Source organism: Urtica dioica, chromosome 12 (assembly GCF_054948205.1).
Source record: "Urtica dioica subsp. dioica isolate 48M chromosome 12, U.dioica_male_clone48M_v1_H2, whole genome shotgun sequence".
In the NCBI taxonomy this organism is placed as follows: domain Eukaryota; kingdom Viridiplantae; phylum Streptophyta; class Magnoliopsida; order Rosales; family Urticaceae; genus Urtica; species Urtica dioica.
The window spans coordinates 12,224,285-12,241,760 of NC_142767.1; the positions used below are offsets into that span (position 1 = coordinate 12,224,285).

A 17,476-nucleotide genomic window follows, 5' to 3' on the forward strand; every position below is an offset into this window, starting at 1 on the left:
ATGAAAGATCGTATGCTCACTTATAAGAGATTTAATCACCTTGACGTGATTGGATATTCAAATTCAAATTTTGCTGCATGCTTGAGGCTACGATTTATGGTTTATGGCTGCAGAACTTTATTTCAGAACTTGGAATTGTTGAGATTATCGCCAAGCCACTGAATATTTACTGTGATAATTCCACAACAGTCTTATTTTCGAAAAACGACAAGTATTCTAAGGGTGCTAAGCATATGGAGATAAAATACTTTGCCGTTAAAGAAGAAGTTCATAAACAAAGGGTGTCAATCGAGCACATTAGCACACAGCTTATGGTAGCAGATCCATTAACGAAATGATTGTCCCCAAAGGTATTTACTGAACGTGTCGAAAGAATGAGGATCCTTTGATGTCATCGTTGATGTTATTTTTATGTTTTATGTGGTTGACACTTTGAGCTCGTTTATTTTATTTCTGATATGAAGTAATGAATCTTGTTTTCTTTTATGATTAGTATATACATGAATGCATTATATGATCAAGATTCGGACCATTATGAATACCTTATTATGTGTCATATTAAGTGTGAAACTAGTATTGTGATACATGAAAGGGACTATGTTGAAAAATTAACATACTACCGCTATTATCCTTATTAGTTTTCATACTTGATTATGACTTTATGATGTAACCAACATTATGATGAATTTATCTTATACTATGCGCAATTACGGTCATTATTAAGCTATATGGGTCAAGTAGGAGAATGTTAGACCGTATAATTCCTAAAGCCCATTAGTTGGCTTTGTATGTGGGAAAAAATGTGGCCCAAGTGTATTACCTATTAGGGTTTAATAAAAAAAAAAGACAAATTCTATTGGTTGATAAGTAAAAGGTAATTTCCTTATATATCCTGATGGTGGGTCTATATAAGGCTAACCCTAGGGATTGGTCCTCTCTCAACTCATTACGCATTTTTTGCTGAGCCATCACAAAAAAGCTATCAAGACTAAATGAGTAAAGAGAGAGAAACCAATTCCGGTGATTCTGCCACCGCTGCCGTTGCTTTCTTCATGGATCGAGGTAAGTTTTCTTGATCTCTAATGATATGTGAAAATCACATAGTTCTAAGATCTTGGCTAATTAAGATTGTTTAAATTATGTTTACAATGATTACTTAGTAACGCGTATATGTAAAACAAGTAATATCCTAGAATCCGAAGGGAAAATAATAGCTTAACGGCAAACAAGAAATCAACGGTGTAGCTGATCATAGCTTTAGCTTTGAATGTTCTGTTTAAACAAGCTATTTTAATTTTCGTTTCCTGATTTATATACGTACCTTGATGACTTGAGTGGGAAAACGAAAAACGAAGAAGAGAAATTTCACAGCATGAAATTCCCAAAGACGGAAACAAGGAACAAATTTGAAAAAGCTGGTCGAGAAGTGGTGTAAGTGTGAGAACGAGGGAAATGATAATGAGAAGGTACATATTTTTTTATCTTAGTATTGCCTATATAAAGTTAAGGTTTTGAAGGATGATCATCAAAAAGTTCGGAACTTTGGTCGACGAACTTACAACGACAACAGACACATGGCTATGCATGGTCACTTCGCGCAGGTTATGCTTTGGACTCTGGATCTTTTATTTTTTGTGTTTTATATATTTAATATCAAACTTTCTACCTATGTTGAGCTCCAGATCGGTAACTTTTGTTATACTTTCTACTTATGTTGAGCTCCAAATCGGTAACTTTTGTTATAATTATAAGAATTTATTTTTATGAAGTTAAATTATTATTTTTTATTTTTGTTACCCCATCACATCAACTTTAGTGGTAAGCTAAGAGCAACGCCAATATAAGCAACTTGGTAATAAAAAAATTAGCTAAGTAAACCATAGAAAGTCTAAGAATTGCTAGATATCCAATATTTTGTAAATTTTTTTGTAAATAGCCACCCCAACATATTTACGGCACTAAAAAATACCCAAAAACATTCCCGCATATTTTGAGTTTTTTTTTTTTTTGGTGCTTTTGAGTGCCGTAAATAAGTTGATGTGGCTATTTACAGAAAATTTACAAAAGATTGGCTATTATATAAAACGCTATAAATCAAATGGCTATATAGCTAAAAGACCCTAAAATAATTTGAGTAGAGTGGGACTCACTTCAAACAACTTTTGTCGCTATTCTCATATAAATATCTGTATAGAAAATAACTATATAGTATATAATATCAATCAAAACTATATAATATAACTATTTTTATAGATAATAAATGTAAAACTTTAATTTTAAAAATATATAGTAAATTAATTTTTTGAAGATAATAACTATAAAATTTTAAATTCAAAACTATAATTTTAAAATTGAACTATATAGTATATTTTTATAAATCAAACCTATATATTATAAATTAAACTTATTATAAAGATTTATATAGTATAAACTTAAGTATGTAAAATATATAGAAAGTTTGTAGAGAGGAATGTGGGTTGTAGAGAGAATGGTGAGAGTTGAGAATGTGAGTTGTGAAAATTGAAGAAAAATGGAGTGTATTTATAGTGTAAAATGAAATAGGGATGAAAGTGTAAAAAACGGTAATATTTTTCCAACGTCTCTTCTCCAACATTCACAACTTTACACCAACGGCTACTATCGGCATGCCCACTTCTGACACACCCACCGCTACTTCCGAAACATGTCGGAACTGCCGCTGCCATTTCCGTGTTATCGGAACTCGAAAATTTTCGATAGCCATAAGGATGACATGGAAGTCATTCCTTCCGTCAGCGACAGTTGTCTTGGCAAATTAATATTTTAAGCAAATTTTGTAGTTTAACGTCATCTTCGCCAACTGCCCTATCCGGCTCCCAATATTCTTCAGATTAAAGAAATTTGTTTTAAACCTGCCCTTCTATTGTTTGGCATTCTAGTGCAATTTCTTATCGTGTAGATGCTTTTTCTATTGTCAAATCAGACTATTTCTTAATCTGATGGAAAATAAAACCGAACAAGAACTAGAAGATAATGCACAGGCCATATAAAAGATATATGATTCGTCCAAATTCTAAACTCAGTCAAGAAGATACAATTCTAAAAATCATATTATGCAAAATATATCAGGGAGCGTTGGTGGGGCCATCAGAGGCGACATTGTGGAGCATCCGGTCCTTAGTGCGGATGAGCTCATCCATGGTCTCGAGTCACAGTGAGCTCTGGTAACGGTCCATCTCCTGGGGCCCGGCCTCGAACGCCGACTTCGGCGAAACTGCTGAGACCGTGACAGAGAGAATGTCTCTCGCCTTCTTGGGGAGAGTAGGGAAAGTGTCCTGCATGTAGTTCCACCAGGAGAGGATATCAAAGTCCGCCTGAGTTGAGATCATCCTAGAGCGTACAAGTACTCGACCAGTTCCAATTTTTTCTTCCGGCACTCCATATTCATCATTTCCTCATCAAATTTGATCATCATTTTCTCATCAAACCATTTTCATGTCATGGGAAGTAATGGGCCTGTAAACTGATGATTCCACGTATTCGGCGAAAAACTCGTGGATCCCATCGCGAACGATGTGCGCATCCTCGCCGAACATCTTATTAAAACCTTGACGTACTTCATATTGAACGGGGAGCTATAAAACCCTCGAATTTTTTTCTTATACATTTTTTGGTCCATTTTTCATATTTTTTTTAAATATTTTCATAAACACTTTAACTCGCACATTATTGGGTGTTGGCACGATTCATTGCTTTGTCGTCAAAATTTCACTCTAAAATATTTATAGTAACTCTATCCTATAAAGTTGCCTTACAGTTTCAATGTGGGACCTTTTTTGTGTGTACAAAGTTACCTTCAATATTTATAAAGTTGCATCTTCTTTATTTTTAAATCATTGAAATATTATTTGTTAGGTTATTATGACTATTATATTATATTATATTATTACACTATATTTACCAGTATCATACACATTAATGTAAATATTGATATTTAGTATACATATTCATTTCATTAATATATATATATATATATAGGATGCTTTGTTAATAATATATTAGTATTTTTTTCTATAATGTCATATATTATTATATATAAAAAAACATATATATATATATATATATATATATAATATTTATATCTAAATAACACAAAAATAAAATGAATTAAAGGATTACAAATTTTATACTCTTTCTATGTATAATATTTGATATACCAGTAATTTTGAATCGGTATAGATCGATAACGCGGTATTAAAATCATTCTGGCCTACCTGTCCGTATACCTGTCGGTAGTCGATATACCAGTAAAAAATCTGAAATTCATTATCAGTACTAGTATCCGTATTTTGAACAATGGGTTTAGCACACTTATAACTTGTTTGTCAAGCAACCACTACCTATGAATCAAAAGAATGCATTTTAGTGCAGACCTTAGGCTTGATAATCTTTTAGTTAAAGATTAAAACTATCTCAACCATACTTTAACCTTGTCGTTAATCTCCATCATCGAAAAGGGTTTGAATTGTTAACTTGGTTCAAATAAATCAGATTCGATGAAAGATGTTTCGTCTATAAATATTTTTATTTGGCGGATATGTGAAAAGCCATTAGTGGCTTTTTTACAGACCTCACCAGATGCAAACACAAACTCAGAGAAAATCACAAAGATTGACAGAGTTACAAGCAAAATATACACATAATATATATAAGGAGATCGTCCTTTAGCAGATGATCTGCTAGTTGAGCATATATATATAGCGCACCCACAAATACTGCTTCAGAAACATTGGTAATCAAGAAATTGTGCATAGCATCCACAATTCATTGCTAAGTAGTGTTTTAGCTAAAAGTCGATCCTTAAATAAGCTACAAAGGTCAACTAAGGTCTCTTTCATTCACACAAAATAGAATCAGACACAAACAAAAGAAAGCCTTTTTTTTTTTTTTTTAAATATCTTTATGCTAGTCGTCGCAGTAAACCAAGGTGCGTCGATTAGCCAACTCCATTGAGCTGACCTAATCCAAAATCCTTTCTGATCAGAACATTCCCGTGTGTCATAGAAATCTGTTTAAAAACATTAATAAATTGTTACATTAAAATAAGACTCGATATTTTTTAGAGATATACATATAGCATATGATAAGGATGATTATGGTAAGACGAGTGAGACTTGCATTTTGTAGACAAACAAATGCAAGAGAAGAATTAAAAAAATCATACATGTGCGTGAGGTTGGCTAAAATTCACCGTCGTCATCACTGTCATCATTGAATGATTCCTGAATCGAAAGATCCTCGAACACATGATTTTGGTCGCCAACACACTCGCCGTGGAGATTCGGCAGTATATTATCAGTGATGACCTGATAGAGATGAGACGAAGAAAGAAGGCCTCCACGTTGGATCTCACCAACGTGTTTGGTCCATTCAAAACTGCACGCCTCGGGTTTAGCCACTGCCACTTCGTCTTCTTCCCCGATGCCACTCGAGTCAAGGACGTCCCAGAATAATCGGTGTTCCAATTTCTGCGCATACATATGAAAGTCATCGAAGCGAGGAAAAAACGCCAGCTGAGCCTCGGTCGCCAGTAAGTAAGGGAAATACTCATGCCATGTCCTTTTGGGGTCAAGGCGAAGCAAGTTACAGTCGTGCTGCGCTGAAGAGAATTCCTTATCCGGACGAAACCACTTGCACTTGAACAAAACTACTCGTTGCCCATGAGGGAAGTTCACCTCCCAAACGCTGGTTATGACACCGTAAAGTTCCACCTTCTCACCTTTGATCTCTTTGACGCAGAACACTCCACTGTTCTGGCTGATTCGGTCCTTGTCCTCATCTTCGGTTACAAATCTTATTCCGTCAACAACGCAGCCAGAGTACAAGTTCACCTTGGCCTCGGGTCCACAAGCTAATGAGAACAGGTCGTACTCATCTTCGGGTTTAGTTTTCCACAATCTATAAATCTAAAATGTAATAAAGGCATAATAATGAACAATCCATTCTTCAAAAACTTAAATTTCAAACTGTTTGGAGACACAGAAACACAGGGTTGACTTACCCGCATCCGAAACCAAAAGTCAAATTTTTTTAGTTTTTTTTCTTCTTCGTCTTTATCTTCTTCTTCTTCTTCATCATCATCATCATCGTCGTCGTCATCATCATCTTCTTCTTCGCCAGATTTTGTCTTCAGCTCATCGTCGTACTCCCTAAATATATCAATCAGTTTCTGAAACAGCAAAGATAGACCCGAATGAAAAAAAAAGAGTGCATATGTTGAATTACTTGATATATGGCTCTAGCTCTTTGCAGTGACGAAGCATGAATAAATTGAGGTGTGCCAACTCTTTACTGCTTAAGTTCAGGGATTCTTGTGGCCCGAAAGGTCGGGCCCTTTGTGAGAAGAGGGACAGCGACGGCCTTCTCTGCGTGTCTTCTTGATTAACACTTTCATCGTCACTAGTTTCTCCTGTGTCACCTAAATACACGGCGCAAACTCTAAATGCTTCGTTCGCAATGTACGCCTCTGCAATTGAGACTTCAGGTTGAACTCTGTTTGTCACACAGTTTCCAAGTTTCTTCCAATTCCTGTACAAGAGAAGACAAATAGTTAATTCGATTCGCGATTGGAAACGGACATTGAAAGTACAATCCAGTAACACACCTTTCAAAAGGATACAACGAGCGAAAGAAAACAGGTCCACCGAGTTTTGCCTGGCCTGTCAGGTGCATAGCAGAATGCACCATCATGTCAAAGAAAGACGGCGGGTAAATCTTCTCGAGCTTACAGTAAATCATCGCGAGCCTCTCTTCCAGATCGTCCATATCCCAGAACATTATGGCCTTAGCAAACAAGCGCTGGAAGAAAGTGGCCAATTCGGAGAATGTCGTCGTTATATCCTTTCGCAAATGTGGATGTGCTGCAATTGGGAGAAGGCGTTGCAGTATCACATGACACTCGTGAGCCTCAAGTCCCGATATATTTTTTTTGAGCAAGCTAACATTTTTTGAGATGTCGATCGGACAAGCATCTGGGAGTCTGACGGACTTCATAAACTGACAAAATTCTAACTGTTTCTCGGGGGGCAAAGAATAACAAGCAAGCGGTTTCACCAGCCTTTTTCCGATCATTTGAAGGTGCAATTCTCTTCTTTTATCTAAATAAACCAAGTCTAAGCGATCTCTTTCCGAGTCCTTTGTTTTTCCTTCCATGCCCAGAAGTGTTCCAATAATGTTATCGCACAGACTTTTTTCAACTTGCATCGCGTCGATGTTGTGCCGGAGTCTAAACTTGGGCCAATAATCTAATTCAAAGAAAATACTTTTCTTCAACCAATTGTTCATATAACTTTGGCACTTTTTCTGTCTCTGTTTACTGCATGGCTGTTTCCCTGGCTTACAACTTCGTACATCGTCAAGCTCACGTAGCTTGAAATCTCCAAACGGTGATTTCCTTGGTGGTGAACGTCTTTCTTCTGAAAAGTGCTTTTTGTATTCTTGTTCATCAGCTCTCCAGGGATGATTATGAGGCAAGAAACGGCGATGACCCAAATAGCTATAATTCGTCTCGAGTCCAACACTCTTACCACCCTCGAGTGATACCGTATCTGTATTTCCACAACTCAGACACGCCTTGGACCCAGTCATATTCCATCCTGATAAACTTTCATACATCGGGAAATCGCTGATGGTCCACAAAAGGCACGCGCGCAGCCGAAACATTTCCCCGCTCGAAGCATCGTAAGTTTTGACTCCGCTCATCCACAAGTCTTTCAACTCATCCACCAGAGGCCTCAAGTAGACGTCGATGTTCAACCCGGGTGTTTCTGGTCCCGGAATTAACATCGTCAACATGAGAAACTCCTCGTTCATACACTTTGACGGTGGCAAATTATAAGGCACCAGTGTCACGGGCCATATGTTGTACGAGTCGCCTGTGAGTTTGAAAGGGTTGAATCCTTTAGTGGCGAGTCCCAAGCGAACATTGCGTGATTCCTTCGCAAACCAAGGATAACTTCTGTCAAAACACTCCCATTCGAGGCCATCCTTCGGGTGCCTCATCACACATTCCTCGCCGGCGCTTTTTCTCAAGTGCCACCTCATGTCTCTCGCTGTCTCTTCAGACTCAAACAGCCTCTTTAGCCGAGGCTTCAACGGGAAGTAATACAGCACCTTCTGGGGAATCTTCTCACCCTTCCCATTCTCGTACTTGAACCTCGGCTCGTCACACACCGGGCACCGGTCACAATAACTGTGCTCTTTCCAAAACAATGCGCAATCGTACTTGCAAGCATGAATCAACTCGTAGCCCATCCCGAGTTCTTGGAGTAAGTTGTTGGCATCGTGAAGTGAGGCTGGGAGCTTCGCTAACGGAGGAGAAACTTCTTTGATTAACTGGAGTATCGTATCAAACAATCGTTCGCTCCAACCCTTTTGTAGCTTCATTTGCATCAACATCGCCACTATATATGCGACTTTCATTTTTTCACGGATTGGGTGCAAAGAAGAGCTAGCTTCAGCTTCAGATCCGTTGTCGTTATCCTCCAAATCCTCGTCCAGGGAAACGACTCCTTCAGACCCAGAACGCTCATCACTCGGCAACTTTCTTTTGGGTTCTTCAATTATCTCCTCGCCATGAAATATCCATCTTTTGTAGTCTCTCGAAAATCCATTTCTATACAAGTGGGCCTTCATGTCGTGTGAATTGCACACACGAGTGTTTTTGCATTCTCGACATGGACAGCGACGGTCTCTATGAATCAGATTTGTATCAGCGAAATCGAGAAACGACTTGACTCCGTCTTTGTATTCTTGACAAGTTCTGTCAGCCAAATGTATCCATTTTCTGTCCATGTTTCAGTCGCTGCAAAAATAAGAACAAAACTTAAAATAACTACAAAACTCACGGCTAAAAGTACTAATCGATCTTAGAAGAAAGATCTAAATTGCTTAGCTTGGATACATATATATTAGATAATAAATATCAACGGAAACAGAGAAACCCATTTTTTTGCAAAAGATGGCAGATCACAAACTCGACAGAATGGTGCAAATTCCAAAGCATTAAGCAACCAAGAATTGTGCACTGATTTGTGAGCTGGTTCTTCTAGCTACTAGTTTTTAACATCAGATTATAATTACTTAGTAATGTGTATATGTAAAACAAGTAATCTCCTAGAATCCGAACGGAAAATAATAGCTTAACGGCAAACAATAAATCGGTGTAGCTGATCATAGCTTTAGCATTGAATGTTCCGTTTAAACAAGCTATTTTAATTTTCGTTTCCTGATTTACATACGTACCTTGATGACTTGAGTGGGAAACGGAAAACGAAGAAAGGAAATTTCACAGCCCGAAATTCCCAGAGACGGAAACAAGGAACAAATTTGAAAAAGCTGGTCGAGAAGTGGTGTAACTTGTGAGAACGAGGGAAATGATAGAGTGAAGGTACGTATTTTTATATTAGTATTGCATATATAAATTATAAAGTTAGGGTGTTGAAGGATGATCATCAAAAGTTCGAAACTTTGGTCGACGAACTTACAGTGACAAGTGACAACAGACACACAGGGCTATGCATGGTCACTTCGCGCAGGCTATGCTTTGGACTCTGGACCTTTTATTATTTGTTTTTTATTTATTTAATATTAATTTATCTTAGTTTCTGCCTATGTTCAGCTCCAAGTGGTAACTTAGAGCAACTACATGGTATATCACAGGGACTTACTAGTCAATTATAAAAGATTGGAGCTAATAGCTCCGCCGAGCATGATTTGATTATTGACTTAGTAGAGCAAAGTAGCTCTATATTGCAAATTAGCTCTAACAAAAATAATGGACCTCACATTCATTTGAACCAATGATAATTACGTAAAAATTTAATGAAATGGTATTTATATGTGTGATACATAGAGCAAAGAGAGAGAAAGATTAGCTTAATCATTGGAGATATTTGTTGCTTGAATGAGTTGTAGTTTGAAAAACCTAGGTGACATATTAAGCTAATGTTACCACTAAAGATGCTCTTATAATTATCAGAATATTTATTTATTATTTTTGAAAGCCCATCACTACAACTTTAGTGGTTAGATAAAAACAACTCCAATACAAACAACTAAATTTGCTCTATTGTTAAAATAATAATGTCATGTCACTTTTTTTTAGGGTTATATAATTAAATAGCCTCCCAGTTTAGACGGTTTTGGATTTGGTCATCATTTGGTTAATTTCGGGTTAATAGCCAGACTCATTTATTTACACAACATCAAAATACCAAAATAACCTCAACTGTTCCCGCCTATTAACATGCTGAAAATAAAAACATTTAATATAAAATATTATGATATAACTGCTTGCGGTTATTAAGGACGCCATTAAGATCATTAATTAAGATCATTAAGAGAGAAGAAAGAGGAAAGAAGAAAGAGATCCGAGAGAGAGAGCCGAGAAAGAGAGATCGAGGGAGTGGGCCACCGCGACACGCAGGTGATCCACATCGATCCCGCCACCGGCGCGCTTGGCCTCGATCCCGCCGACGATTTCAAATCTGAGAAGGACGTTGTGGAAGAGGTGACGCGGGGATCGCGGTGGACGGCGACGAAGGCGCGGGCCATTTTGGGGTACGCGGCGGTGGGCGGCGTGGGGCTGCTGCTGGTGGCGACGAAGGTGGCGGCGACGATCCCGTGTCTCAAGGCAACGATCTATGATTTTGTTCATTCTTGTTCCTGGAACGCATGTGCAAATCGACAAGCTTCTTGCTGAGAGAGGTAAGGGAATTGATTCTCAAAATTCCTTTAGTTCTATTTGTTTGAGAAGCAGTTAATATTCATATTTTTTTAGAAGCAATTAATTGTCCCTGTTTGAATTTTCCGAGAAGAGAAGAATCTGCGTCCAAAGGTCCCGATCGATATCATGGACTCCGCGAAGAACAATTTTTTTTAATATAGTATGTTCGTGTAAATAGAAATCATATTTACAGTATATTCGTGTAAATACGAAGCTTATTTACAGTATATTCATTGTAAATACAAAGCATATTTACAGTATATTCACTGGAAATATAAAGCCTATTTACAGTATATTCGTGTAAATAAACTAAAAAAATTATGGACGCTGTTGAATTGATTTTTGTTGGTTAAAACTGAATGATTAATTTCAATCGCAGGATATGACTTTATTTTTCTCTCGTGCTCCCTGTTTGAATTTTCCGAGAAGAGAAGAATCTGCGTCCAAAGGTCCTGATCGATATCATGGACTCCGCGAAGAACAGTTTTTTTTTATACAGTATGTTCGTGTAAATAGAAATCATATTTACAGTATATTCGTGTAAATACGAAGCTTATTTACAATATATTCACTGTAAATACAAAGCATATTTACAGTATATTCGTGTAAATAAACTGAAAAAATTCTGGAAATATTTTGGGCACGAAAATTCTGGAAATTATGAATATATGGAAGACAAAATAATATCAATGAATGAAGAATATATATACAGATTTTATCCATAATGAATTGCAACGAAATTAGAAACTAATTACCTAAAGTCAACGCTGAAAATTTCTAAATACATAGCAATTAATGGGCTGAGAACTTTCAAAATCTGCTCAAAATTCAAAATTCAAATTTGAAAACTTCCCTATTCGGTTTCAATATTTAATTCGAAATTTAAAAGAAAAAATTGCCTAATTAAAATAGCGTAAGGGCAAAAAGGTAAAACTAATTCAATTAATAAGCTGCCACGTAAGCAAGATGGCTATTTACGGGAAATTAACGAAAGGTTGACTAAAACCAAATTGCTAGTGTTTTAGATGGCTACACAGCTAATTATTTGTTTTTTTTTATAACTTATCATTGTGAATAATAATTATTATGACAATAATGCCACTTTCGAGCACTAATACCTATAGTATTTATAAAAAAAAATAATAAAATAATAAAACACACCATTAATTTAGGTAGAGTGAAACCCGTTTCAAACAACTTTTATCGCTGCTTTCATTGGAGTGTTCTTTTTTTTTTTAATGCTATAATAAATTATGTGGATGGAGAAAAAAAATAAAAATAACAAAAAATTAGCAAAATAGCCGAATCAAACCTTATGATTTGCTATTTAGCCAAGGTTTTGTAAATACTAAGTAAATAGCCATGCCGATGACGTGGCCCAATAATAGGTTTTTTTTATTTCCGAAAATTGCCCATGTGCGTTTGAATTTTGAATTACATATTTGAATTTTCGGTTTAAATTTTTTCCCGAAATTTTTTGAATTGTTTTCCTGATATAAGTGTGAATATGATTTAGTCAATTTATGATTCCCTTTATTTTAGGAACTAAATGGACGTGGAAGTTGTAATTTATTTGTTTCTTTTTATAGATTATTTCTGATATTTTCGGCCAGAAATATATTTTATCGTTTATTATTTAAATATATGTAAATAAGTTAAGGTTATGACAACTTATGCAGTAAATATGCGTAAATAAACACTTCCAGATAACCAAATATAATAGTACTTAATATTTACACACATTTACTACATATATTAACAACCATACATTGTTGTAAAATCCAAGGATTGACATACTCGGTGTAAATATGTGTAAATAAAGATTTACACACGACAAAAATTTAAACTGCCCAATATTTACTCAGATTTACTGCAAAATATGTCAACACCTATTTTTTCATTCTAACATCCAAACACCCAAAATTCTAAACGCATTCACAATGGTTTTTCCCATACATTAACACTGAAACATGATTACATTTTACAACGCATCAAGATACATTAACAGAGATTTTTTCTTAATGGCAGGTTGAATATTGGTGGAGAGATAATCGGTAATTAATTTGCAGTTATTACTTCCTTGATTCTCGTTTACACGTTACCTCTTTTCTTTTCTTTTTTTATTAAGTAAACCGTGTGCTTATTGGCGGGAAATGCCTGGGCTTTTTAGTAAATGTAGAAGTGTCTTAAATGATATCTGGCTATTTACTTAGTATTTACAAAACCTTGGCTATTTAGCAATGTTAAAGGTTTGATTTGGCTATTTTGCTAAATTACCCTAAAAATAAATATATTTTTTGATGATGTGTAAAATTTTTGCATCTTATGCATTGGAGTTCTTCTAATACTACATTATTTTTATTTGACACATAAGTTTATCAAGCTACAACTTATTTAAGCAATAATTCTTCCTAATGGTAAGCCAATATCTCTCTCCTTGGTTTAGTATATCACACTTGTAAATCATATTTTATTTTTTATGCAATTCCCACTTGTTGAAAAAAGAGTGAGGCCATTGATTTTGTTAGATAAAATTTGCTCTATGGAGTTGAAACAACGGTTGAGCTACTTGCTTCAATTTTGCATAATTTACTAGTAAGTCTTTTTAGTAAACCATTAAAGTTGCTCTCAGCGTTTGATATACTCATTCATGCATGCCGACTAACCCCACTTCTCGCACCCATAACACAAATTCTCACACCAAAAAATAATATTCTATTTTTATACTCTTGAGTATTATTTCAAATCAATTGTATATTAACCTCTCTATTGATTTTATGTCAATAATAACCATATTAAATACTTTTTCTATATAAGTAGTATAAATTAATTTATAATAATATTTAATATTATGTTAGCATCACAAAATTAATTTAAAAAAAAATCACCGTGAAAAAAGCAAAAGTATTTTGAAATAACATTCATAGGTTAAAAATTACATAAACATTAAATTTCACAGGTAAAATTAAATACTCAAAATAAATTAATGCAAAAAAAAAACACGCACGTGAAAAAACAACATAAAAATCGTTGATAATCGCTAATATGTATCATTAGTGTACGCCTCTCATAAATGATCAATTAATCATTAGTATATTCATTCTTACTTATAAAGAAAACATCAATTCTATTACTGGCATTGGTTGTTTTTATTATTATTATTATTATTTCGTGTGTGGCACTTTTAATTTTTATTGATATTGTATTTTATTTTTATTAGTATAATTGGTGTGATATTTTATTTAATATGTATTGTGTGTAATTTATGTTATGTACTTTATGAATGTAATGTTATTTAATATCGTTTTTTAATTAATGATATGTACTTTATTTTTATAAATTATTTAAATTATAGTAAAAATTACAAAATATTTTTTTTTGGAATGAATTTGCCGTAAAAAATTTTATTGCATCAAATTATTGGTGTAGGTGAACAACTCCACACTAAATTTTGTGTGATACTATTCACTACACAAAATTTTAAATTAATTTGACACAAAATTTAGTGTAGATTAGAGCAACATCTATATTAAAAGTATCTATACTTAAAGTGCAACTTCCCACACCAATTTGATCTAAGTCACATATGATAGTTTAACAGCAGTGCTCATTATCATTAATTATACAACGTCACTCCATCATAGTCTACTACGATATAAATTTTCTTGACTTTCAACTTTTCAACTACAAAAGACAGCTCGTTTGGAAAATTACTTAAATTATATCTTAACATTTTAGAATATATTTTCGAAAAGATAAGTTTGCAATCAAAACATTTTATTGAACAAAGGTGACAAATAATTATTTTAGAAAAAAAATCGTTTGAAAGAGACTAATTCTTTCTTTCAATCAAAACTATAATTTATTTCAAATATTAAAAATATAACACTATGTAACTCCCTCATAATATCTCATTATATTGCTACATTATCTTATTTTAACTATTTTTTATTATTTGATCATTAAACTAAAATATTAACATTTAATTATTGGGTAATATGATTCACTCTCTCTTAATTTAATGGTTTGATTTAGTAAAAATACCATAATTTAGACTAATAGATCTGCATTTAGAAGTCTCAATTAAAATTAAAATTATAACCAAATTATTACAAATTTTAATATTTTAGTTCATTCCTATATGTTTTTTTTTCGGGACTCTTGCTAATTAGCCAAATCAAAACATAGAATTTGCAAAATAGTTAAAATTTTAATTATATTTTAAATGTGGCCTATATCTTTAATATTTTGAATAGTGAGCTATAATTTTAACCGAGGATAGTCATTTCATATAATGTTTTCATTTATATTTGCAAAAATAACTATAAACCATTATGAACAAAATATATATATATATATATATATATATATATATATATATATATATATATAACCTTCGTTCATAGGTTAGTGTCGAAGCAAACAAATAAATTAAAGGGCCGGCTAAAGAACTAGCCAAAATGACACCCCTACTTTAAAATTATAGCCCAACTATTAACATATTTAGGAAAATAGCCAATTTATCATGACAACATTCCAATATTCCAATTATACCCTTAGGTTAATATTATTAACTATCTTAGTAAATAATATCATCCATAACAAAAAAAATTTAGTAAATCTAATTAGCAATAACAAAAACTACAGTAAATCTTATTTTTCGTTACAAGAATAATAGTAAATCTTATTTACCGTAACAAGAACAATAGTAAATCTTATTTACCGTCACAAAAAAATAATAAATCTTATTTACCGTTATAAGAACAATAGTAAATCTTATTTATCGTAACAAGAACAAAAGTAAATTTTATTTACCATAATAGTTTGTAGTTAATTTAACAGTAAATACGATTTACTAATTATTTCATATTAACAGTAAATCGTATTAATCATTGAGTAAATCATTCGTTTCTATGGTAAATATAACAGTAAATATGATTTACTAATTATTTCATATTAACAGTAAATCGTATTAACCATTGAGTAAATCAGTCGTTTTTATGGTAAATATAACAGTAAATCCGATTTACTACATATTTGTTAGAAAATTATAGGACAAACACTTTCAACAGAATTACTACAGAGAAAATATAAAATAACAAAACTCTAGCCGCCTCACCGATATCGCTGCCACGTGGCCGAACCCACCGCCTCATCAAAATTAAAAAACAAAACAAAAAAAATTCTCTTTTGATTATTCAGAACATACAGCTGTTGTAGCCGCTCATGCAATTGTCTACCATGGGAATTCCTGCCACTTGAAATAGCTTTTCCTGTATTTCACCCCAAATTACATTGACTGTGATTGTTGATATATTTAAAGGCAAAGCTATAGATCAGAAAACTTACCTGGGTGACATTCTCATCTGCGACGTGATCGAACGTAAAAGACGACTCGGGAGGTCCTAACCAAGTGACTCTTTGGCAGCTCTCCTGACGAACACATCTTCCATATCCTTGGAGAGACAGCTCCGAGATATTCAGAGGACGAATCCGAATCATGACCTACATCTCAGATATCAAATGGTCACGCAAATCTCGCTTAGTATGGGCTATTCTTTACTCATCAAAAATTCAGGAGTTACCAAATCTGTAGTTACTAATTTCAGAACAAGGTTTTAAAAGGAACCGAGGCGATTTCTGTTTTCCATCGTTCCGCTTCGGTTCGTACGCCTAAAACACCCAACGCGTAAATCGCAGAATTTCACTGTCAGTTTACATACCTGAACGTTATGATTGTTCCAAAAATCGGGATCGTCGCGTAGCTCGAACCTCTGGGCCGGCAGAGTCGCGGCTTCTGCGGAGTCACCATCGACAGCCGATTCCTGCGCCGACGCCGACTTTGAGAGATTCGGAAACTCCTCGTAGGACTCGTCGGAATCGATCCTCGCGCTCACCGGAGAAATGAAATCCCATACTGTCTCTTTATTCAGAGACTGGTCTCTCGCGGAGGCCTCCATCGCCGCCGCTTCGTCCACGATCGAGTTCCACAGCGCAGCCTCCTCGGCCTCCCGATCCGTCGCCTCCGACGATGTCATCCGCGATGTGCCGTCGGTCCCGCTGGCGATCGGCGGAGAGCCTCCGCCACCGGATCTGCCGCCGATCGACGTCGTCTTTTTCCCGCCGGAGCTCGACGAAAGCGAGAAGGTCTTCACTGCAGAGGAGTCGAAGCTGGTCTCCTCCCACGAATCGTCGACGATCGCGGTCGGCATTGCGGCGAAGGCTGGGCTGTGACAAAATATTGAAGAACAACTCTGTAATCAGTTACAAAAGGGCAAAACAGGAACAAAATATATTTATTGGCTATTTCCTTAATAGAATTGATAGTTTGGCCAAAATTTTAACTTTCCTCTTATGAAATGGCTAATTCGTTATAAATCTCTAAATTAAATAGAAAAAAATACTTGCAATTGACAACCAATAACGGCCTAGTCTGTTTGCATTCCCTAACTCACAAATGCCAACAAATTTAAGGTGCATTAAAAAAAATGAAATTTCGAATGCAGTTAATTTATATCTCATTCAGAACTTCAATTCCCAATATTGAAGGTTAAAATATGCTAATAATAGTTTATAAAGGTTTATAATGACTAATATCAATTACAACCCCAATCTTGTTCATCTCATTGTGTAAAAAAATGGGCAAGCAACTGACCAATTCATCAATTTTACCGCTCGGAAAATCCCTCTTCCACATTTACATGGCAGCTT

At 34.8% G+C, this 17,476-nt stretch overlaps 2 protein-coding genes across 3 annotated transcripts; both read right to left on the bottom strand.

Moving 5' to 3' along the window:
• Nucleotides 1-4,703: 4,703 nt before the first annotated feature.
• LOC149379166 (uncharacterized) lies at nt 4,704-9,446 on the bottom strand. The gene is made up of 6 exons (XM_089602515.1): nt 9,283-9,446; nt 6,644-8,842; nt 6,265-6,567; nt 6,041-6,188; nt 5,204-5,945; nt 4,704-5,047 (listed from the first exon to the last, which is right to left on the bottom strand). Exons 2-5 carry the CDS (start codon nt 8,830-8,832, stop codon nt 5,220-5,222), a joined length of 3,366 nt encoding a protein of 1,121 aa, XP_089458641.1. The 5' UTR covers nt 8,833-8,842; nt 9,283-9,446; the 3' UTR covers nt 4,704-5,047; nt 5,204-5,219.
• Nucleotides 9,447-15,773: 6,327 nt separating this feature from the next.
• Nucleotides 15,774-16,987, bottom strand: LOC149379167 (uncharacterized). 2 transcript variants are annotated; one of them, XM_089602519.1, is made up of 3 exons: nt 16,489-16,987; nt 16,115-16,270; nt 15,774-16,038 (listed from the first exon to the last, which is right to left on the bottom strand). In XM_089602519.1, exons 1-3 carry the CDS (start codon nt 16,975-16,977, stop codon nt 15,964-15,966), a joined length of 720 nt encoding a protein of 239 aa, XP_089458645.1. In that variant the 5' UTR covers nt 16,978-16,987; the 3' UTR covers nt 15,774-15,963. The 2 variants fall into 2 exon arrangements, with proteins under 2 accessions (XP_089458645.1, XP_089458646.1); XM_089602520.1 differs by lacking the exon at nt 15,774-16,038 and having other exon boundaries at nt 16,141-16,270; nt 16,351-16,987.
• Between the last annotated feature and the right edge of the window lie 489 nt (nt 16,988-17,476).